Source organism: Pezoporus occidentalis, unplaced genomic scaffold, assembly GCF_034315485.1.
Source record: "Pezoporus occidentalis ecotype Australia unplaced genomic scaffold, CSIRO_AGI_Poc_V1 ctg31, whole genome shotgun sequence".
NCBI lineage: Eukaryota > Metazoa > Chordata > Aves > Psittaciformes > Psittacidae > Pezoporus > Pezoporus occidentalis.
The window spans coordinates 4,491,820-4,516,594 of record NW_026915052.1 but is presented as its reverse complement, the minus strand read 5'-3'; the positions used below and the strand labels follow the sequence as shown (position 1 = coordinate 4,516,594).

General features: G+C 35.5%; 1 protein-coding gene across 6 annotated transcripts in view; it reads right to left on the bottom strand.

Moving 5' to 3' along the window:
* Positions 1-24,775, bottom strand: part of KLC1 (kinesin light chain 1) — a 49,211-nt gene that overhangs the window by 2,870 nt on the left and 21,566 nt on the right. The window contains exons 3-15 of one of the 6 annotated variants that reach the window (XM_062628040.1): positions 23,404-23,634; positions 21,337-21,415; positions 19,095-19,320; positions 18,497-18,584; positions 17,660-17,761; positions 16,834-17,007; positions 16,585-16,684; positions 15,675-15,724; positions 15,521-15,588; positions 14,014-14,122; positions 10,536-10,697; positions 5,194-5,324; positions 660-726 (exon numbers count right to left, since the gene is read on the bottom strand). In XM_062628040.1, coding sequence (XP_062484024.1) covers positions 660-726; positions 5,194-5,324; positions 10,536-10,697; positions 14,014-14,122; positions 15,521-15,588; positions 15,675-15,724; positions 16,585-16,684; positions 16,834-17,007; positions 17,660-17,761; positions 18,497-18,584; positions 19,095-19,320; positions 21,337-21,415; positions 23,404-23,634 — 1,587 coding nt within the window. Of the gene's footprint in view, positions 1-659; positions 727-5,193; positions 5,325-6,052; positions 6,679-10,535; positions 10,698-14,013; positions 14,123-15,520; positions 15,589-15,674; positions 15,725-16,584; positions 16,685-16,833; positions 17,008-17,659; positions 17,762-18,496; positions 18,585-19,094; positions 19,321-21,336; positions 21,416-23,403; positions 23,635-24,775 lie in introns of those variants that run through there. The other 5 variants (XM_062628037.1, XM_062628038.1, XM_062628039.1 and 2 more) reach the window with 5 other exon arrangements.

Genomic DNA, 24,775 nt, shown 5'->3' with positions numbered 1-24,775 from the left:
CCTAAGAATTAGTTGCAGTTACTGCGTTAGTAAAATGCACAACAGCGTTTAGAACACAGAACACTGCTAACTCATTTGGCAACAAAAGAAACTATGATTTATTAGGTAAAAACAGGAAATGGGGAGTAGCAGTTGGGAACATGGTTCACGGTTGAGCAAAATAGGGTTTTATATTAGCAGAAGCATAGCACAGATCCGACAAACTTAGACTGCTCCTCCAGAACCTCAGAAACAACTGAGTTCGCATTTAAAGGAATCTGAAAATGCACAGCAATTAAGATGATTTGGCTTTTTGCCATAAAGGGGATGAAGTAAATAAACCCTGAACTGGCCTTTACAAGTTCCTGTATTTTATCTTTACAAGAACATATGATTCCAAAAGTTTCATATCCACTGTAATAGAAAGTCCAAAGCAGAGCCTGCTTGGTATCATAAAAGCCAATGCTCTTTACTGGTTGGACATAAGCACTTGCTTAAAATGAAGCATAATTCACAACACTGTTACAGAATTATGCCTTAAGCATATGTTTTAAGCATCTTACAGAGGAAGGCTCTTGACACTCATTGGGAGTTTGTTGTTTTATTAATCATTATATTCTCTTTACCCCAAACCCTACTAATGATAGCTATTTTTGTAAGAGTATTGTAGGGCTTCTTACTTGAAAATGATCTTCAGTAGCCTTGCCACCCATGTTAAGAACATTCAGAGAACTGGCACGCTTCATGCTGCAACCAGGACAGTGAACATGCAAGGATAAACCAATCAGAATGGCTGAAAACTAACAGCTCTAAAAACACAAATATAACAATGAGCAATGCATAGTTAAGGGAGTTTGAACAGTCCCCCAAAACTGACCTGAGGGATACCCTTTGAGATAACTACATAACTTAGAACATGTTTGTATTCAGTTCCAATTTACATATGAAACAAAAAAAAATATTACAAGCTCTTCAGAACTTAAACATTACAGGCCACTGATTTAATTTCAACTCAAAACAAAATCTTAGTTTTTAAAGCATATCAAATTAATACACTGAGTTAGCACTGATTTTTAATTAACTAATTCTCAGTTTCAATTTTATGCAGCTTCTTACAAAAGCATCAAAATATTCAGACAGTTTAGGAAAAAATGCGAAGCATGAGGAAGTTTGTTACATAGGCAGCATTTAACTTGGAAAACCTACAACAAACATCTATTTATGGCTTTCTGCCTGATCTAGGTAAATCTGCAGAACCAATTTCAAAAATCATTTTTAAATATTTTATTTTATACATTTCAAAGTGAGGGAAACAAGAGGGTTGCTGCTATTAACTTTGGTTATGCTTTTGGCTTTATAACACTCTGAGCAGTGGTAACAACCACCTGAGACTACTGTACTGAAAGCAACAGATGACTTTAAAAAAAATAATCACCTACACAGAAGCTACTGACAGTCAGAATATCAATGCGTTAACTGTAATATCTACTCCTGTTTGAGATGGGGATTAAGTTTACCTACATTTCTCAAATATACACAAAATTTAACAAAATATTTTAAAATGGAATGCAATGGAATTCAAAATGAGCCTTAAGATTCATACCATCATGGTGACTACAACAGGAATGTCTGATGTCCTTTATTCCCAAGCGTCTGTACACTACTCATAAGGTTCTATATTTGCTTTGATTTTTTACTAGCTCTTTAACTACTTCAGAACTCCTAAAGGAGGGTTTTGAATACATATTTGATGAACTATTCACAAGACGATGAGGCCCTAATCCTGCAGTGCTACCTACAGCGTTATACACAACTGGTCAAGGCCAAGTTTCTAAGCCTTCCAGTAACACGGAAAGGTTTATCCATACAGATCACCTTAGATATTAATTAGTGTTTTTTCCTACTGAAGCACAACTACTAATAGTTGAAGTCAAGCATGATTTTTAAATGCTTTCATAAAGCAATGACTTAACAAACAAAATAACAAACCAAACACTAACATACACAGGCAACACCTGTCACGTAACATAGGCTATCCTTTCCTAGCATTAAATCTGAGTGTTTCAGAAGCTAGAACACACACAATTTAAAATATTTGACATGAGTGTTAGCAACAACAAAGCAAAGACTCATGCATGGTATACACCTCTCATTTATTCAAGGAAACACATAGAAGAAGAGGTTATATATGGAAGCCAAAGTAAGTTAATCAGTAAAACACAAACAAACATTACATAAAACTCTCCAAAAGAGCATAAAGATTTATGGAAAATATTCCAGGGAAATAGAAAATCCACCAGTGAAAATTTACACACATATTTTTATGTTCTCGCTAAAGTGCCAATTAAAAAATATTTATTTTTTTTTTTTAATCACACGAGATACTGGTTTCTTTGTTTCCTGGGGGGTTGGTTTTGTTTGTTTCTTTGTGTGTTTGTTTTAAAACAACATGCTTGAGAACTTTAGTCTGGCAAATGCACTTTTAAAACCCCCTCCATGTTAGAAACATAACTGCACAAAAAGCATGCAGCTGTTTTTCTAGTGCTTAATATCATTGCTTAAATAGCAATTATTAAACCTATTTTTAATTATAAATCTTAACTGTTCTGCTCTATGATCAAAATTTTCAAAGTGAAAACATCAGACCTAACACTGTGTGAAGTTAAATTACTACAGAACTGAATTCTGAAATACGCTAAAGAAAGAACTGATACAGTGCTTCAGGTATTGTGTGTTTCAAAGAACAATTCTTATTCTTTGTCAAGAAGGATTTTGCATGATTTTACATAAACAATTTCCCTGATGAGTTTTCTACTTTATTTTCTCCAGCCTTCTGTACCAAGCAACAACACAATAACTCTCATGCTATGATATTAATGTGTTTCTATTTGAGTATGCCTCTTTCAGAATCTTACCAGCAGTGTTAACTGCTACTTACAGAAGCACAATATAAACCACAGCTGTAAATCAATTTCAAAATAAATTCTTCCTAGAAACATAGGCAGGGAATACAGAGATGTACTGGTAAGGATGGGAGCACATATGTCCCCTATCTACCTAGAGCAGCTGACTTCATAGCAAAAATGATTTATATGTACACTATGTCACTATTGTAATATTCAGCTATCAAACACTCTAAAAACAAATGTTTGCATAATAAAACTGAATATCCTTTTTAGTAAACTCAGAAGCAGAAAAAATATATTTCTTTACTAAAGTTTTTCAGAAAATGAGATCAGAATGACTTTCTGGAATATCAGTATGTACAGTTATGCTTCATGAGCTACAAAGCTGGTGTTTAATACCAGGAATCTTTGTTATTAAAACCAGCTAGTATAAATTAGAATTTAAAAGTGTCTCAATTCCATAAGAACAGAGCTTTCAGTATTTGTCTTATACACTCAATGTGTATACCTACAATAAAGCTTGTCAACGCAAAACATGTATTGCAAGTTTAAGAATAACTTATTCTTTAAGAACTATGGTGACATCTAAAAAAACAAGAATACTTTGTCAAAAAAATGAAAGCAAGAAAGATATTGCTTTGTTTTCAAACAAATATCTATTTCATATTAATGTCTTTATTTGAGGCAATCTTTTCTAGTGATACAGACCCCACGATACAATTAATGTTACTGTGGGTAGATTACTTTTACATTGGTCAAATAGCACTCCTAAAGTGCAGATAATAAAAAGGTAGGCAAATTCTTACAGGAAATTGCAAAGCCAAATGTCTTCAGTTATACATAAGCGTAATTTTGTACACCTATAACCATGGAATTATTTTACCTGCAGGCAAAATAGGTCTATTTACTACAGAGAACAAGGAATAAAACTCTTGGCTTTTCAGGAACTTAAAACCTTTCCATGTCTCAAAAACTGATGAGAAAATACAAAATTAGCTATGAATATATACATCTATTCATGGAATAATATACCTGAGCTACAGTGTATGAACTCTAGGCAGAGCTGAACAGAAACAGAAAACCAGATTTTGAAAATGCTCACACTGGAGACAAAGAAGGAAAACCATTTTATTCTACTTTGGTCTGCATTTGCTTGTTTTCCCTAAAGCATTTTACATTTACATATTTCCTTCTTCTAATCACATGTGAATTCTACGTGTATTGCAGCTGTACACGTTTTACAGCCACAGAAAACAATGAGGCAAAACTTCAGTGAAGCGCTTACAAAAACACATCGAGAGCCTGCCTCCAGATCACTGTCTCAGGTATTACCACCATCATCATCTACTATATTACTGAGATGTAGTCGCTCCATCAGAAGTTACTTCACATTCTCCAATTTAACTGTTTTAAAGTATAAGTTCAAATTCACACTGTCATTCAGTTTCCAGTCAACGAAGTGAGTTCCAGTTTTCCACAGTAAGGGGAAAAAAACCCTGCAAATCTGACTGCAATAATGTTGGGGCAAAACAGAACACCCACAAATGCTATTATGAAAAATAGCAGTGTATTTTAACATTTCAACTTCTCTGCAGCAGCCAGTAAGTGAACGTTTTTAATGCAATTATTAGAAATATGACATACACGCAAATCTATAATTGTATGGTAAATAAGAAAGAGAAGTTAAATACATTAAAATTTGAATTTTTAGCACTGACTTTACTGAGGCCAAAATGTTAATGAGACACACAATGAGGTTCAAGTTTGTCAACATTTTCCTCTGCTCTCTGAAATCTGGGGTTTCCAAAAATAGAAACTGAGAAGGGCTCAAGTTAGTAGTTCTCTTTATACCCACAGCAATATATAAAGCTCTATTAAGAATATATCAGGATATTAAGCTATACCAAAAATCCAAAACTATTTTTGTTATAACTATACTGTTAAGCTATAACAAAAATACCAAAAAAAACATTTTCCTTCACTGCTGTGTGAAGAGAATTTTGCAGGTAACTTAACATTTATCAATATTTCTATGAGGCTTTTCTATTCCTCAAATGGCTAAAGCAGTAAAAAGGGAAAAAACGCTGTTAAAATTGAGTTAACTCTTAAAAGCAAATATAATTCCTCGGATGTTGCATAACTTTAAGTTTTAGAAATTATTTCTTACTTTACTTTACTTTAAGATATAAATCTATATGAAATAGAGTTAGCTAAACAGAGAAGAAAACACTGCTCTAGGCACTACACTAGGCTACAGTGGGGGGCACAGAAGGAAGGCACAGCAGCATAGCTAAGGATAGGTAATTACCCTGGATTCTTTGGTTCACTGTCCCGTGAACTTCCTCCCTTCAGCTTTCTAACCAGCTTCTCACTGCTGCGTCTAATGGAAGCACGAAGTTTGCTAAAGGAACCACTGCGCTTTAAAGATCCAGTGCCATCCTGAAAAAAATTGAACAAATGTGAAACTGCAAGAGTTGGTGCCCTCCCCCAAAGCTGGCTCAAGACCCTTTCATTGATGACTTTTTACTGCTATTAATAGGTACTTGGTACAATTACCTAAACACGTAATACGGTGTAGCTACAACTTCACTATAACAACAGGATGCTTTCCAAACTGTAAGAGATTTCTAAAATGTCAAGACATGCTCAAGCCATGATTCATAATTAGTAAAAACCCACCACAGGAGTCAAACAAATCATCATGTTACCATTTTATAAGAGCACACTGTAGTTAACATAACACAAGCCCCACGCAAAAAAACATTCCATCACTAAGGAAAAAAACCCTGTTTTATTCTTTCTAAACATCTACACTACCTGCAAACATGCTTAATTAATCCTAAAGTCCTTAAACAAAAATATTTCTGACAGAAACATGTATGGTTAAATTCCTGTGCTTCATTTTAACTTGTACCAAAGAAAATGTAGAACACAATGAATTTTTCATACACTGCATTCGTGTTTTACACACTGCTGTGCTGACCAGAAGAAATTTCCATCTGACAAAAATTCTATTTTTTAATGTTTTACTCTTAAAAAAAAACCCAAAACCAAACCAGTTTAGTATGATTAGAAGTGACCATTTCCTACTTCATAGAAATCCTATGTGACTATGAAACAAGAATTGTAAAAGGAGAAAGTAAAGCATTACTAAGCAGACAGACACCTGAGTTAGAGTGAGTTTATTAGAAGTTAGAAAGACAAATACACAAATCACTGAACACCGAGATTAGTAGAGAAAAGCATAATTGCGAAAATCTCACACAAAGACTATACAGCAATGCTACTTTAGAATATTCATAATCGAAGACATCCAGAGTTCCATATTGATGTTAACCATGTAATAGGTCTCTAAATACATTTTAAAGCACTTGGAGAACATGCCTTACTTTTATGGGTTTGGTTTTGTTTTTCTCCCGTAAAGATCACCATCATGCCATTTCAGTAATACCTTGTGTGATACTTTTAACTACCTTTTTTCCATAGTGAACAGCTACTTCTAAAGTTCATTGTTACTTTTTTTTAATATGTATTACACAGCAAATGGTTGTAATAACATTTTGTATGACTAGATACATAACTGGCAAAGCTACACATGTACAGAAATAGAAAACAAAAAAAAGACACCAGCACTGAAGGAATGGCCAGTTTACAGGGAAGTGTAGCTCTGACAAGAATCTTAAGGGGTTTGCTAAAACACAGCAGTCAGTACTGAAGAGAGAAGTTAAAGCCTGAAGATGGTGCACGCCCGTCATGCAGGAGACAGTATAAGAATCACAAAAGGCATCTAGGCCTGTCAGAAATGGAGAGAGAAAAACTCAATGAAACTGTTGGGGAAAATGCAACAGTTTTCAATTTTGAACAGTTAAGTTTACAGTATTTCTAGGTCACATTCAAAACATTTTTTTCTGGAGTATCTGGGCTGCCCTGAAACACAAAGTGCAGGCCCTTGCAATTACCAGAACCTACATCTTTCTGCGGTTTCACCTGTATCACTAATATGCAACTTACAAATGCACATGAATGATTCCGTGCATTTTTTAAGTTAGAATTTGCATAAAATACAAAAAAACTTTAAGAAGTGATAGCTTTAGTGTTACATTTTGTAAGCAAAGAAAGGATTTTTCTTTTCAGGTGACATTAACACAAAACGAAAAAATAAAGGAAAAAATAAAAAACAAACCAGAAGAAAGGAACAGAGCAAGGTGCATTCATTTCAGCTTTAACTTCTGTCAGGAATGTTCCTCAAAACACAACAGCAAGAAGAAAGAGGTCTTCTCCTAACCTCCAGACAAAATCCTGTTCATTCCTTTAAGGAACTAGAATCCAACTGACCTGTGTCAATTCAGTTTCAGAATAATTTTAGAATGCATCCCTCTATGTGTATAAATAGATGTATAAAATAATATCTAAAATCCAAGTTGAAATTTCTCTCCTCTTCCTAATGCAGTGAGGCATCTGATATTAATATCTGATATTAAAAATAAGCTCTAGTTCAGTTTACACACAGCACAGAGACCATTACTAATAATCTTAAGGTAACTGTTTTGAAGGCCTTTACCTACAGCAACTGGAATAAACACTAATTAAAATTATTCTTGGAAATAGCAGAATGCCCTGCTACAAAGTGATCAGAAGATCAAAACATAACTGAGTATTTCTGTTTCAAACTAAATTGTGTGCGTTGTTCACACTTTTAAAAACACACTTCAGCTTTGCAGGATTGAATAAACTGCAGTTTAAATTCCAATTAGAAGTATTAGATCAGTGAAAAGGCTAATTATTCCTATGGCCTTAAACCAGTGGTGCTATAGTAGTGATAATGATCTAAGGAACAAATGCAAGACAAGTTTGGTAGGAGTGTGTAACTTCCATCATGCTAACTAGCACATTATGAATAAGCAGACAAGCTTTTGCTTACTTCAAATCTGGAATAAATATATTAAACTCCCAAGTTAAACAATGACTGCATGATTAAAAAAAATACCTTTAAAACATGAGTTTAGGGTTAAAAAAAAAACCAAGCTTCCTAAATCCAGCAAAAACAATCAAAAAAGCAGAAAATATCTCCATTTCTATGGCAAAGATTAACTGCCAATTTTTATGTTGCTCAGAATGAGAATCGCCTTACTACTTTTGCTTACACTTCCCCACCATCACTTCTTGTACTCTCTAGTTGTCTGCTGCAATGCCCCTCTGACTGATCTGATACTTGTTATTAAAGTAGAGCAACTCTTAGCAGCTAGTGTATAGTACTGAAATATACTGCTTTTGTTTCACACCTGAAAGCAGACTTTTGTGCTCAAAAGACGTATCTTTGAAGCACGTAGGTTAGAGTAAGAACATTATCTTAAATTAAGCACTATCACACCACAAGGATTTTTATCTGTCCTGCAACCAGCTGCAAGATCAATTTGCAAAAATATCAATTACAGATACACACTGTAATTTTTTTACATACAAATATAACAGGGGACAGAAATCTTGAGATTTCTATCCTGATTTTTCAAAACCAAGTATTTCTTTGCTCTCTTTGTATTTTCTGTTAACTTAGAGGGATGGACTTTCTAAGAAACACGTAAACACGCACTATAAAACTTAACATGTCAGTTTTAATAGTTATTAGCAGATTAACTTCAATAGATATTTCAGTTCTTTTTGTAAGAGTGCAAGACATTACATCAAAGCATATCCTGCTTAACATGGATTAAATTACACATGGAAATCACTTAATTACAATAAATCTTCTATCAACTTTTTGTTGAAGTTTGTTGCTTTACATACTCCAAGTATTCTGACACTCAGCTTGACCAATTCAGAAGAATTTAAATGGAAAAAAACAGAAGTAAAAAATTCTACTATACTTCATGAACCAGAGTATTTTGTCTGGAGGGAACACATGAGGGTAAAAAAAACCTACACAATATAAAGTAGAAGGAAGAACAGCGCTGAGATAGAAACACTAGCAGGGTAGAGGGAGAGAGAGTTGCCCACTTTTATGTAAAACATGTAATACAAAAATACCTCTCACGAGGGAAAAAAATAAACTAAGATGAGAATAAAGCGATGCCACTTCAGCACACTAAAAATGAAGTCTGCTCTGAGAGGTCAGAATTTAGCTTTTCAGATCAACAATTTTTATCACCGAATTTGATTCACATATTGACCTAGAAATACTGTCTACTGCTTTTCCACAAAAGGCCCTTTCAATCCAAAACCTGCATGCTTGTTTAATTAATGTCAATAACAGAAAAATGTTTAATCTGTTTAGAACATATAGTCATGCAAAGTACAGCGAAAATTAAGGGAGGAGTACAGTACACAGTTCTAAAGCTGAATGGGCAAAATGAGAATTAAAAAAAGTGTTAATCCAACCTTACTTTGGCTTTATTGATGATGCAGTGTTATACAGTAGATGCTGATTGACTGTCTTGGCACCGAGAACACCAATGCCAAGAAAACAATAATAAAGAGACAAAAGATGGAAAGAACCTTCTCCTTAAAGAGTAAAGCAGTATGTATTTTATCAAGGTTTCTTTGGAATGCTAAACTTTGTCTCATGTGGCTAACAAAAAGAAATAAAAAGTCTGCTACCGCAAGAGAAATGAAACTTCAGAACACTCAATTCTGCAAAGTAGGCTACTTCTCCTCCCGTACAGCAAAAGCAGGCAACACCTTATAATCTAACAGAGTATTTTCAGCAGAACTGCAGCTGGGAGTTGGTTAACAGTGCAATATATATCCCATTGCTGGCAATGGAATAAAGCATGGGAAATGTGGTGACAGAAGCAAGCAACTACATAAGCCAGATCAATAACTGAAAGCTGGCACTGTCTTCCAAATTAAAGGAAGACAGTGGTTACAAAAATGCATATGTAATCACATTATATGTATGTTTTTACTTTATGACAGTTATATAGTGAAGCCAATACATGGGAAAAATTGGAACAAGCCCTGACTCCAGCCAAATTCTAGTAAAGAAAAGTGTTATTAATATTTCACTCAAGATATGTGAAGTTACTATCATATTCTTATGCGATGGCACTGCCTCTTAAAATGGACTGTATAGCAGCTTGAAAAGTTACTTTTTTTCCTTTTGGGTATAGAGGATATTGGAATTATTTTAGCGTTAGACTGTTCACGTATTTACTCTAAAACTGCTGACACTTAATGCATCTCCATAGCAAATGTTCTTTGTGATTCCAAGAGATGCAGTATTTGTAAAGAAACATTTAAAATACAGGCAAATACAGCATCAAAAGGACAAAAGCAAAAGTAAGTCAATTGCCAGAGTATTTCTACCAGTAAAAAGAAACCACTAAGAAGCAACTGTACACCAGACCATAACCAGGACACTCAATCAGCATTAAACAACTTAAAGTTAAATATAACTGCTTAGGATTCTTGAAGAAATTTCACCATTCAGGAAAACAGAAAGGATGGTTTAAATTTTTTAAATGGTACAATTTTTTTAATTATGTTATGATAAACAAAATGTTATTCTTTATTTTTGATTCTGCAAAATTACAAAATAAAAAGTAGATTAACCAAGAAACAACTGAAAACACAAGAGGCTGGTGAATGGACAACCATATTTGTTCTGGTGTTAATTGATTTAGGCTATTTTCTTAAACTGTGTACTGTACTTACCCCATTCCATTCTACGCTCATACTCACTTCCTCGCCTCCATCAGGACCACTCTCGTACTTTACCACATCAACATTGAGGCTTTCTCGGCTTCGCCTTTTTTCTATGCTCTCAGGGTCATTCAGCACTTCAGCAACTCTCTGTTTATGAACATTGTCAAGACCCTGAGAATTAGAAGAAATGGCAAAATGTTTTCTTCTATTGCAAGCTGTACTAACACACAATAACTATATCACAAAAGATGTCAAAACAACCCATTACTCCATCACCCCAATTCTACTTTCAAAGGGCAGCTGAGTTGCCCTTTATACACTGCAGAAATCAACAGAGCATGAAGTGGACAGGCAGTTCAGTAGAGAATTCAGTGACTTGCCATTCTTTTCCTCCTTCCCTATCACTTGTCAAAGCTTCACAGTGTTCACGTAACTTACCTGAAGGCAACTGGCCACCAGCTTAATGTTTAAGCAATTCCTAGATTATGAACAGTCAATGCAATTCTCAGTTTTCCACCTATCAAATAGTACAGTATTCACCCACCTTTGGAAAGAACATTGCAGGTACCTGACTATCTAATACCTGAGACACGGGTTGTGTTATTTAAAAATAGAGACATACGATACTTGGCACAGCGATATAACTGATTGTTCAGAATGACATTAAATAGAAAATAAGCTTATAATAGAACAGACTATATTTGTGGTCAATAAAATACATTTGCTTTGTGTTAAACAATGTCTGTCAATTACCACATAACTTTGAATATCTTTAAATACCTCCTATAAAAATAAAGGCAAAATCTTTAACAGAAACTAGAAAGTAATAAAGCTCAATTCATATTCGAGTTTTGTTTTCTTTAGAATAAACCTCATATACTCCATGTCATGAACAGTACCCTGCAGGAAGAGATGCCCAGTCAGTGCCTTACACATAAGAAAACATTCTACATCTTTCACTGTGCAACATTAGCAGCAAATGCAGCAGGGAATCTGTGTGACAAATCCATAAAGCCTACCATAATACAGAAAGTGAAAATCATGCCAAAATTCTCCTAAAAAGTAACGTGCATGAATAAGAAAGAAAGTTGGTTTAGTAGCATGGAAAATCAGGTTCTTGGTTCCATATAGCTGCTTTCCACTAAATGAAGAGCAGAACAGCCCTCCCTAATGGAATGCTACAAATAAGGAAGTATGAACACATAATGATCATATATTTTCACTTCCACGTGGCTGTATGGTGCAGAAAACTGGCTAGAGCTCTCAGACAGTACTGAAGCACAGGCTCAAAATGGCTTCTGCACCAATCCCTTCAGCAGCACAGAACACAAAAACCATAAAACTATTTAAAATCACCACTAAAGAGGTGAAGCATCACATAAAGACCCTGGGCTCTGCTCCAAAGCTATGATGACTCATTTACTTCACATGTTAATACATACATTTAAAAAACAAAGGGATGGGGAACTGCACTTCCCCAGTTTGATTCTGTCATGAAAGATGAAGGACAAAGAACTTCACTGGTCTTCAAAAATCTTGCATTTACATCCCAGCAGCTAAAGCAAACAAAACATGCATGAAGGAGAACAGAACTATGGAGGACTGGTACTTTTCCAAATCTGGGAACAGAAGCACTTCTTTGCTTTCAGCTGAAAAGGGGAAATGTATTAACCCTGTCTGTTCTCCTTAATGACCTAAAATAGAAAGGTAAACACTGATAGTAAGACAGCACTGTTTCCTACATGCCCAAATCCAGTGGTGTGTGTGATACAATGGTAGACATGGTATATATGATGCACCAATGAAAACCTGAAGCATGCTTAATAAAAACAAAGTAGCAGCAGCAAACCTCCATCAGGCTTTAAGGAAAATGGAGACAAGGAACAGTTTTCGCAGTGGTACTGGCAAGCCAAAAGTGGGCTGATTACACAGGGACTGTAAAAAAAGACTTCTCCAGTAGCAAGATCCTCTCATCCTTAATTCCCAAATAATCAGTTCCAAGCTTCCCAGTGGAAATTTCAACTTGAAAAGCTGGTGAAGCTGGTGCTGTGTTTTGTTTTGGTTCTAATATATACATAAAAAGAACAAATACAAGCTAAGCTGCCTTATTACTATTACATTATTCCAATTTATCCTGCTTGTATCTGTTCACACCCAAAAAAAAAAAAAAGAAGAATCACATGTAATGGCAACAGCAAAACTAAGAACCAAGGCAAACATTTTAAGACACAGTGCATCTTCATTTCTTGTTTTCAAATCGAGACACTCCAAAAATGAGCCTTCAGTAAAAGTAAGTTAAAATCATCCTCAGTAAAAGAAAGTATCTGTATCAACTATGCTCCCCACCCTTGAATTTTCCTTGCTGAAGAACCTTTGTCCCAGAGTCATATTTTCCTCTTACCAGTTTCATTCCATTTACTTGGCAAACACTTGTAAGTTTTCCATCATTTTGTTGTGGAGGAAAGAACTTAAACCACCTTACATCAAAGGGAACTATTCTTGAATTCACTAGAAGAGCATGAGGCTTGCCAGGAGCTTTTTGCTCTCTCCCTTTTCCATAAATTTGCTTCTATACACATCAAACACTGCAATATCATTGTTCAAAATACAACTCTGAATCAGTATAAGACAAAAAAAATACCCCACAGAAACAAAGCAAATCATCGTGAAAAAATGAAATTAAGATTGAACTTCCCAGGGTTTTTTTAATTCACTTACATTTTCTTATTTTGTTTTCCATTTTAATACTGACAAGCCATATTTGCTTGTCCTGTCTTGGATACTTTTATACAAGACATTGTATCAATCCATCCAATAGGGAAAGGAAAAACAAAAAGCCAATAAAACACTACCAAAAAACCCCAAATCTCTCTCCCACCTTCTAAGACTGAGAAAGGGTTACTTGAATTGCAGATCTGAGAACACAGGCACAGAACTTCCCTGCATTAAAAGAACACACCCACCACTTAAACCGTAATATCCATCTCATCAGTCTGCAGAAGTAATAGAAACAGCTAACACATTTATAATGGCCTTCTAAAGGCCTGCAACAGTCAGTCAGCTGCACGCAGAAACAAAACATTTGAAAGTTTTATAGCTCCTTACTGAAAACAGAACAGCATTACTGGCAAACGAGATTATCACTGAAATCTTCCCCTAGCTATAGCCTCTCTCCCACCACATGTAGGCAAGTAAGGACTGCTGGCTATAACAGTGTTTTCTGCTGTGCCATTTTCCATGCAATTTCACTGCCAATTTGAATCATGCCCCCAGGATACAATGCCACTGCCCTAGCAATTAATCAGTTTCAAGTGTTAAGATGGTACTGGTTTATCATCAGTTCAGACTGAAATTAAAGATACTAAGTAACTGAACATACCAGACACTACATAGCTGAAAGTTCACATATTCTGTACATACGATAGATACTGAAGTTGAAAATCTGCATGATCACAATGAAGACATTATTAAGAATTTTCATACTTGCCTGTTTACGAGATCTCATTGCTGCCTCCTCTAATGTTTCAGCAGCTTCAAACTTGCCCTGTCGTCTGTAAAGTGCTCCAAGGTTCTTTAAGGTAGTTGTTACTGTTGGACTATTTAAAGAAAAAAAATACACACACACACACTAAACTTCTCAATTCACAAACTAAAACAACCTTAAAATATAGTATTTATCATATTAAATAATTACAAAAAGGAAGTCTCTTGAAATACACTACACTGTACTGCATGTACATGGATAAACCTGTTAACTCCTTTCCAAATGCATTAATGACTCACACTACGATTAGTCAACAGCCCTGAAACTGAAAGTTAGTAAACAGCCTCTAAATCTACTCAGGAGAAAAATGGAGTGCTGTATCCTTCTGTTTCTCATGTGCATCTCAAGGTAAAAATTTAGCTTAGTTAGTGTGCCCAACTGAATAACTGTGAAGCTTCCAGAAAATATGCCTACTCATGCATACAGTGACCATTACTGTAGCATGTGCTAGGCACAAAACAAATTGACAGCTCATCAGCTTTTACACTTTATACTTATTTTCTATGCTTTCAAACTATGCTTGAAGAATAAAAGGGAAAAAAAAATAAATTGTACATTCCATTAACAAGTCTCACACTCCAGCAAGACAATTCTGTTTCAATGACACAGTATTAGCTCAGTCACCATATTGTTGTACAAAGTTTTGCTCCAGTAACAACAGAAAAAAGATCTCCTCATGCATTAGGATGAATTATTACATGAAAAACAAACCAACAAAATGTATTGCACCCAGAGTTCAGGATGGAGAGACAAGAGCAGATTTCAACAGTTCAAAGGTTCTGCTACTTGTTAAATACATGAATTCAAACACTGAATAAATTAAACCCCCTCACTAAACATAACAGTACTAGATGAAGGTTTCTTACCTTGTACCACTTGCACACTAGAAAAAAGGCAGGTAAGTTACAAAATTAAAGCAAACAACCCTATTTCACCAAGAACAATCCAAGCAGAAGTCCTTGTTTCTCTTCTTCCATTTTAAAGTACACTTTTTCACTCACACAAAGCTATATTCTTTGAGCTTTATAAACTCAAATAATGCTGAACTGTAGCAGTTTTGACTTTGTTTTCTTGTACCACCTAAAAAATCTCAAGGCTCAGTTACTTGCACAGCCTCCTTTTTGCTTCTGGCCCTCTCTAGAGCCCTACACCAACCAATGGAATAAAAAAAAAAGGTGACCTACGCTTTACCTGAAGGACTGCCAAGAATACAACTGGTGAATTTTTCTTTCACTTACTAGTCTAACTAGGATAGATTAAAAGCATTACAGGACTTGAAAACTTCTAGTACATTCCTGAAACCCTTTCTTGGGGCCTGAATTTTTAATACTATAGTTTTTACAGTCCAAAGCAAGCAGCTGGTGTGGTTCCATTTTTAAACACGTGTTAATGCGACATTTCTGGATACTGTGTATTGCCATGTTGTCTGTCCTATGAAGAAATTACCTACCTGTCAACTTTGCAAGCTTTGTACCAGCCACCATATTCTCCAAAAGTTGTGCCATCTTTTTGCTTTCCCTAAAACAGAAGAAACATTGAACAAAAATAACCAACTTGCAACTTAAGTAAAAAACTCCAAAAAAGATTTATGGCAATGGCCTTACTTTGCATTCTTCCCTCTCTTCTGCATGCATCCAAATAGGTTTATTTTCATCTGACGAAACACAAGAAAATATATTACAAAAGAACAAAACTACAAAGCATTCATTGTTCTCATTTTCACCCTTCTGAAATGAAGCTGTGAACCAGGGAATTATACTATTACCACAAAAAAGCTTACTGTCCATACTACAAGCAGCAGGTAAATAAAACATGTGCCTCTTCTTTATAGTTTTACAACTGTGTCTTCTTTTATCTGAACTTAGAAACAGTTACTTCTGAGAAGCTTTGAAGTTAGCATATGCTGACATTGATTTGTCATGAGCCTAGTTCTGGGCTAAAAACTGCGCATTTATTTATTCTATCATAAAAACTGCTTTGACATCCACTAAGTGGTACACATACTACTGTCATGGAATGCAATGTGATTTACAGTTGATAAAATGCATTTGACTTCAAAGTACATCATAATTCACAATTTAAGGGTATTTTCCCCATTCTTTAAATGTATTAATGGAAGACTCACATTAACAATGTATTTATTATATCATTAAAAATCCTGCACTGACTTTTACCTGTGACTGGAAAGTCACAGATTTTTCTGCCTCTATAAAAATACCATAATTGATTTTGGTTGGACATAATGTAAATTATGCCAGAAATACAATCCATAAAACATAAACCTATCAAGTCTACCTCGTATATGAAAAACTTGCCTTTCAATCAAATGTTACTGACATATCTAAATGCTTTCTTATAATGAATATACTTCAACATGTTTATTACCTCACTTTTTAAGTCTACCTCAAGCACACAATCATTTTGATCAGGATACAATTAACTTCCTGCAGATATTATTTCATAATAACTACCAAAATGACACATACATTCAAATCTAGGGACTCATTTTCTTACCATCTACAGAGCCAAATTCCCGTTCATGAGCACGAGTAAGAATCTCTTTGTATAAAGTTTCCGCTTGCTTGAATTTGCCCTGTTTTAGATAGCAGGATGCCTAAAAACAAAATCCCCCCCCCCCCAAAGTTATCAGCACACTTTTATTTAGCTTGATAAATAACAAATACAATACATGCTGAATAAGGTGCATTGCAATTAATCGAAAAATCTTGCTTTTTTCTTAGATTTACTCTATAAAAGGTTTACCAGGTTATTCTTTGTTTTTGCAACATTTGGATCATCTGGTCCCAGCTTGGTCTGGTAAATTTCCAGTGCTCTCTGATAGTAGTATTCAACCTCCTCATATTTACCCTGGTTCTGGCACAGTAAAGCCAAGTTATTCAATTGTTTAGCAACATCAGGGTGATCCTTCCCCAGGACCTGAAAATTAAATAACTTGCATTAAAACATTCTCCAATCATCGTATCAGGGCTTAGAAATGCATCATTTAGAAATATGCCGTTAGTTTTTATTCCTCATCAATTCAACATGAGGATAACAAAAGAAAAACTGCGTTTGAGAGATATGAAAATTGCTCAATTCTATTAAGAACTGAGAATGCTGCAGAACAATTCATAACAGGAATAATACAAGTAGCAGAACAACATTATATGCAGGGTATTACACAAAGCCTGAGGATGCAGGCATTCAGTGTCATGGACTAGAAAAAATATCCACATAGTCATAGAATAATCTAATCAACTTCAAAATTTTAATGATGTTTCATTTTTAGCTCCAAAGCTTTTATCACATGATTACTTAACTATCAAAGGGGAAAGAAAAAGTGAAAGAAGGTTAATTAGAAAATACAGAATTTATAATATACCCAGAGTGCTCCAACAGCTCCATAGGACTACTTGAATGTGCAACTGTTTTGAATTGCACACACGGCTAGCTACCAGGGCACTGATAACTGTGGTTTACCTGGCAGATCAACTCAACCAAAACAAAAAACAAGTAAAAAAAGCAAGCTTAGCCTTGCCCTCTCCCTCAAAAAAATCCATTCAAAAGTGATGAGTTCTTTTACTCATACCTTTTCCCTGATTTCCAGAGCTCGCTTACACAACGGTTCAGCTTCTTTGTACTTTCCACGTTTACCATAAAGTACTGCAAGATTGTTTAGAGTTGCTGCCACCTGTCAACAGTAGAGAAATTTTAATTACACTGGAATTTACTGATACAAATGTGACAAATGAATACATCTGCAATGCACTGACGTTTTCAAATTTTCCATGCACAAGGTGGACCTCTTGAGATTTGCAAATGAAATAATTACTATCAAATGCATTCATACACAAACAAGGAAAGGGGAAAAAAATCATGAAATAGTTTCGCTTCACTTGTGGAAATGTCATTTAGTGCACACATTTTCTTCATATGTTCTTCTCTTACAAAGTTATTTCTCAGATCTATACTCAGAGCTGCCCTGCATTACACAGGGTATACGAAGTGAGATACCACATTAATTTTAAACACCGATTACAAAAGCTTGATTTAAGTGTCATTTAAAAGCAGCCATAAAACAAATTAGAAGGGTCCCTTCGATACGAGTTTTATAAAGTGATTTGAGTAAGAAAATTAAAATCTTTCTTCACAAATTGATTTCCCACAGAAAATCCATGCAATCAAAAATCAAATGTGTGAGAGTCATTTATGGTGAAACAGCACTGAATATAATGCTCAAAAGGCATGTTAAATATTTAAGAGAAAATGAAGCATGTTACATTGTGGCCTCCTACCTGTACTGTCTAGAGATAAGCCAGGTCTTAAAAACTTTCCTGTTGAGTTTAATATTAAAATGAGTTGAAAAAAAAATTCAGTAATTCAGTGAAAAACACAACTGAAAATATGATATTGCATGTATACAAACCGCTGGATGATCTTTGCCCAAAGTCTTCTCACGTATAGCCAAGGCATCATTCAGGAGATTTGCTGCATCTTTGTATTTGTTTTGGTCTCTAAATTTTAAAGAGTCATAATTAACACAGGGGATTCAGAAAAAGAAATCATAAAAACAAAGCTGACTTCAATATTGGCCTAAAGATGCTAGTGCAAAAGAAGAGTAATTGAGAATATATTCAGGAATTGGGAAGTAAAAACATGAAGCCTGTAACTGTGAAGTAGTTCGCTGTTTCAGGACTAGCATGTACTACTGCTGAACTGTTGTCCAGTTTATTCCTCTAGATTATCTGGAAGTGGGTAATCAAGACAAGACCCTCAACAGAAAAAAAAAAAAATGGTATCAAAACCAGCTTCACTTCCAAAGAAAAGGCACAGGCAGAAATGCAGTAACTTTTTTGACTTTTAAGCATAGGGATATATACAAGTGCTGCAGGACCCTCCTGAGGGTTTCAATTTTTTTAAAAAAAAGGGAATGGAAAATAGTCAAAAATGTTAGTCTGTACATTAACAGGTTGTAGCCAAATATTATTTAGTTAATTGATATTTATCTATGGCAGTATACAAACCTGTACACCAAAGCAAGTATGTTCAACATAGTAGCAACATCAGGATGATCATGACCTGAAGTCTTCTCTAGGTCTTCAAGAGCTTGTTTACAGAGAGGTACAGCAACCTCGTATCTACCTTGGGAAGCATACTGAATGACAAGATTATGAAGGGTCCTTAATCTTGCTGGAATTTCATAGCCACCTTGTTGGGCAGCAGCTGCTGCACTGCTATGCTGCTGTTGAACTGAAAGAAACATGCAAGATTTAAATATGTTTAAAATATGACTGTAACTAAAGCGTTTAGCGTTACTGCTCAGTGACAAAAAATGAGAGTGAATTTTATAAAGTATTAGTATTAGAACACACTTCACAGTAATCATGCTGTCTTCAACAGTGACAGTGAAACTACGACAATTTAATTATTCATGTTCTGTCCATTACTGTGTTATTTTACACTTCTATTAGCTCAAAGGCCCAAATGTAATAAACCACAGAAGAAAGCAGGAAACTATTTCAGCTCGGCAAATCATTATCAATTCCCAAAATTATACCATAATTTTGCACTTACAAATATCCACATTTCCCTATGGAAAGGAACATTAACACAGACAAGCCAAATACCGGCAGAAAAGCTCCAACGATTTGTCCTTTTTCCTTTATTCTTCTCTAAACATACCTTTTTTGTGTGTGTTTCCCTTTTTTGCTGTATCAAAGAGTACTTAAGGTTGGCACATAATGGATTAAAAGATCTTGCACGCCACAGCTAACAGTTGCAAGAGAAAAGGCATCAAGTCAAGGCCAGTGATACTTTAAGTAAAATGTTTAGGTTTTACTCACTAGCCCTCAGGCTTAGCCACTTGTTTTCCAGAAGCCCCTAACCTTTGGTTGTTGCAATCACCATGCTCCAATTCCCTCCTTTACCCCACCTCTCCCTCCCAAATCCACTACTGCCTTTCTCTTCCTCTAGGAGATTTCTGGGACAACGTAGAAAATTCCCTCTTACTCATTTGTGTTAAATTCTAAACGACACACAGGATAAGGGCTCCAGCCATGAGCCTTTCTTCTTTCTGCGGACAAAAACCACTCTCACCTCAAGTGAGAGCCTTTTTTATACCAGCGGCATCATACAATTCCAAGCCTATACCTACTACCACTGCCTACCAAAGCACTGGAACATTTCAGTAGTTTTCCTGGAGGTCAAGGAAATTACTAACAAATCAACTTTGAAATAAGGTAGGTGGATTATGCAGGTACATAAACAGTGTTGCCATCCAACCTTCCCAAGGAAATTACTAACAAATCAACTTTGAAATAAGGTAGGTGGATTATGCAGGTACATAGACAGCGCTGCCATCCAACCTTCCTAGTACAAAATTCTAGTGAAGCAAGCATGAGCTCAGAAGCGAGCTCATGGTCAACACTAACCTATTCTAAATTCTTCAAGTCTTCCTTCCATTGCTGACTATGGTTAGCATTACCATGCTATGAAGAATGCAGTGTATTTTGTGTATGTGCCCGTGAAGGAAATTTGATAGTCTGATTACACAGGTGGGACCCTTCAGACATTTTTTTTCTGCAGCCACTTGTCTACTGAGAACCATTATATTACTAGCATACCGCCTATACACTATAATATCAATACATTATATAATACCAGCTTTACACCCGTAAAATCCCCAAAATTTCACTTAGCAAGGCTTATCTATTAATGGCTTCTATCAATCGTGCTACCAAATCTCTACCTCAAACTTCACAGCCTATTCACGAGTCCTGACCAGAAGACAACACTTCTAGAATGAGCAGTAAAACTAAGGAAGAAAACCTCAGCAAAGGACAAAATATTATATGTATTCTTCCCAGGTCGCCTGTCCCTGCTTCCACCTTTTATAAGCCTCTTTTTTTCTTCAAATTTTCCTCAGCAGCTCCTTATCCATCCAAGGAGGTCTCCTGGCCCTCCTGCTGCACTTCCTTCTAGTTGGGATGCAATGCTCCTGAGCTTGTAGTAGGTGATCCTTGAATCAACCAACAGTCTTGGGCCCCCCTGCCCTCTAGGGCTATATCAGGGTCAGTGCCAAGAACTTTAAAAGAGCCAGTAAACTCTATGTAAAAACCTAAGTCCCAGTTCTGTACGTATCAGTGACTGGCTTCCTTATTCTAGCAGAGGCATTCACCACTCCATGTGTCCCAGAGGACCCTAAACATGGGTTCATTTTTCTGCACTGCAGAAACCCACTAACATTGTAAATTGAAGTGCACTTACTTCCTTGTCCTTGGTCATCTTCATCATTGGGAAATAAGTCATCCAAAGGCTCTTTGGTGGAATCTGTATCCTTATCCTCCTATAGAACAAGCCCAAAGCCAAACTGTTATACTTAAATCTAAGGCATGAAGAGACAGTCCATTTAATCAGCAATGTTAAAGAAAACCCCACATCCAAAACTTAGGAATATAAAAGAATAACACTTCTTCTAGAAGTTCTATGAAGGTTTTATGTTCAAATGTATTTACATACTCTCTCCCAAACAATACAGGACACCTTCAGAAGAGACAGGAATAGCAATCAGGTCTCCTAGATTTTAGCCTCAATTTAAACACACAAGAACACATTCGCTATTCTTACAGAGACATCATACCTCGTGAAAGTATCCAGTGCTGAATACAGATTCAGTGCTACTAAACACTGAATATTGTATATTTTTAGTCTTAAACACAGTTACAGATGGGCAAGGGAGAGAAATATGGAGACCTAAATTCCTGAGTGCTCAACTTCTGCACAAAAAAAAAATAGGTTTTGCAATTGCAATCTATAAGGATCAAAAATTATAAAGCCACCTGCATGGAAGTTCATCTCCAGTAGTATTCATCTGGAACCATATTAACTTCTGCACAATCCATTAGTCTACATTGATTAAACATCCAAAGATCATTCCACATCATTTAAAATTAAAGAAACAGATCATCTCTCAATTCTGTTTCTTAAATGTGGAGTCAATATAATATAAATGGTTAAAGTCCTCAGAAAATTTAATCTCAGTCAGAAGAAAGCCCAGAAGCAGAAGACACTCCCATTTTTCTGCTCTTCATCCAAGAGAAAAAGACAACTGCAGCTACTGGCATTGGAGTTCAGTAGTGGCAAAGCATGTGCTCTGCAAAAACAGCAGATTAATGGGACTAGATCTCAGAAGGGAAGTTCATAATGTTACGTGTGCTGATTCCAGCCTTACACTGAGCATACAGAATTGACTATTTTCAAAGGTTAACAAGCGAGACTGTTCATATGGTTAGTGGAACTATAAAGATGCTGCCATGCCTACGTTGACCCTATTTGCCAATTAAACTTTAAATAATGGCGCTATTTAGGCCATCTGCAGATTACAGTTCAACAGTTAGCACATCAAAATCACAAAATTCCCTCCTCCCACCCCTTTTCTAAACAGACTTCCCTGGCAGTATTCAGCTACAAATACCAACTCATGAAATAGCACTGAAAAGTTCCATGTGCCAAAACAACTCTCACTGCTCACAATATATTAAAAAGGATTCAGTCAAGCAGTCAGTTAAGTGTGACAAACACATACATTTTCAATCATTATGTTGCTGAAATAACTGGTTAAAAAAACCTGTTCTTTCCAAAACACAGCTGAATAGGTCTAAACATACAAAATGAGATCTCTCTCTGCAGTGCCATCTAACTTAAGGAAACATAAAAGGGTAACAAGAAGTGCAAATAATCCAGAAGTCTTTTTAAGTGGTAAATTACTTCTATAAATTAATACTGTATCCATTTTCTCTCTGAATCTAAGTATATGTAACACAGCGGGCATGCAGACCATCACAGTGTCTGGCAGAAAGTGATCCAGTAACATCCTATCCTAGTGTAAATTATCAACAGATATAAAACCTGCACACTGATTTCACTAGACGAAAATTAAGCATTTCTCTTGCAGTCAAAACAAGCCATGCCCCCTATGTACTTAGAATCTCTAATAGTTTAAATTCTCCACTTAATTGTTGAGTTTACAGAAAGAAATTTTTTATTTAGTTCTTCATATTTTTTAAGATAATATAATCCAATATAAGTATTTATGGATTTTGATTCTCATATGTATTTTGTTATCTACAGACAGAGAAACGTTTCTTCTCTTAAAATAAGAATGAACTCAGGATTTAGAATCTTTCTGCAAACTATGTGACCCTGGTAGAAGGTAAGCATTTTCATGACAAGTTTATGTTAGAGAAATAAAAAAGCTTGCACCACTTCTTGGTAAAAAGGCAGATTACAACACACGTGTACATTTAAGGGGCTTTTTACTACACAGCTACTTACAGATGGTGAAATATCATCATCGTATTTTTTTAATTGATTCATGAATTCTAGATGTTTCTTTTCTTCCTCCAGTTGAGCCACAGATTGCTCACTTTTCTGTAGTTTCTGTTGTGTATTGGCTAGTTCATCCCGTAGCCATTGGTTTTCCTGGCATAGCCGACGAACCTGAGCACGCAATTTCTGCTTCTCCGATTCCACTGCATTTAAGTGATTTGACAAGGCCATCATTACCTAGAAAGCAAAAGGTGTCACATGACAGTTCCTCTAGAATGCAGTCTTGTATTTAATCTAAAAAACTTTTATTATTTAAAAATCTGTCAGCTGTGAAATTTGGTGAACATTTAAGTTTCTCTTCTTCATCTGTCTGGTTTTATCTCTATCTTAATCTATCTCACTCTTCCTCTCAACTTTTTACCATTTGCCCAGCCATTAACCTGGAGGAAAAAAATACAAAAGCCACAGAAGCAGTCTACTTGGATTGGGCTCTTTTGCTAAGCAAAGTTAAATGAAAAAGACACTTGTTAAGTGAAAGCCAAACACTACATACAGAAGACACTTTCCCTTCACTGTTCACGTAATCTCCCACTGATACACATAGAACAGTTCACAGCAATCCCACAAAGCACACCTTGTAAGAAACAGTCATTGGCAGTAATACAAATCTTCTTTTAGATGAATCTGAAATCCTGAAGTTATTTAGCATTTCATGTTTCTTTAAAACAAAGTTACCTTGAAGAGTTTTTAAGCTAAATATTTCATGTGAAACAGATGGTGTCCTGACATGAAATTTCTGGTGCCAGAAGAAATACATGAAACCTTTAGAAACTACTTTTCCCTATAAAGGCAAAAACTCCACATATTATTCCTAATACCAATCCAAGTCTCCAGACTTCAGCACCTACTATTTACACATTCAGAATTGTTAATAATTTAAATTACCTGTTCTATTCAAACAGTGGCCATTTTTAACATCAGAAAGTACATTTAGGAGAGTTGTGATAACGGGGTCAACATACTCAAATAACACTGTACAAGCTACAATGGCAAACTAAACCCCTTTGTAATCTTACTCTCTAGAATTAACTGGAAGGAAAGTTTGACTGCTGCTTCAGCAACGTCTGTTTCATTTTTACAGAAATAACTCTCGTATCAGCCCTACATCCATGTCACAAAAAATCTTTAAATTATTTCCATGTCTAATTTAAATACTGCAAATAATAATAAAAAAAATCCTACATTGTTGCAACCCAAAGTGTGCAGGAATGGTAGGTTTATCAGGTTTGAGTGTAGCAGTTTGAAGAATTGCTTCTTAAAAAAAGCACTAAATGCAGACTTCTTGGCTCCTCACCACCACAGTTCATAGAATACCATG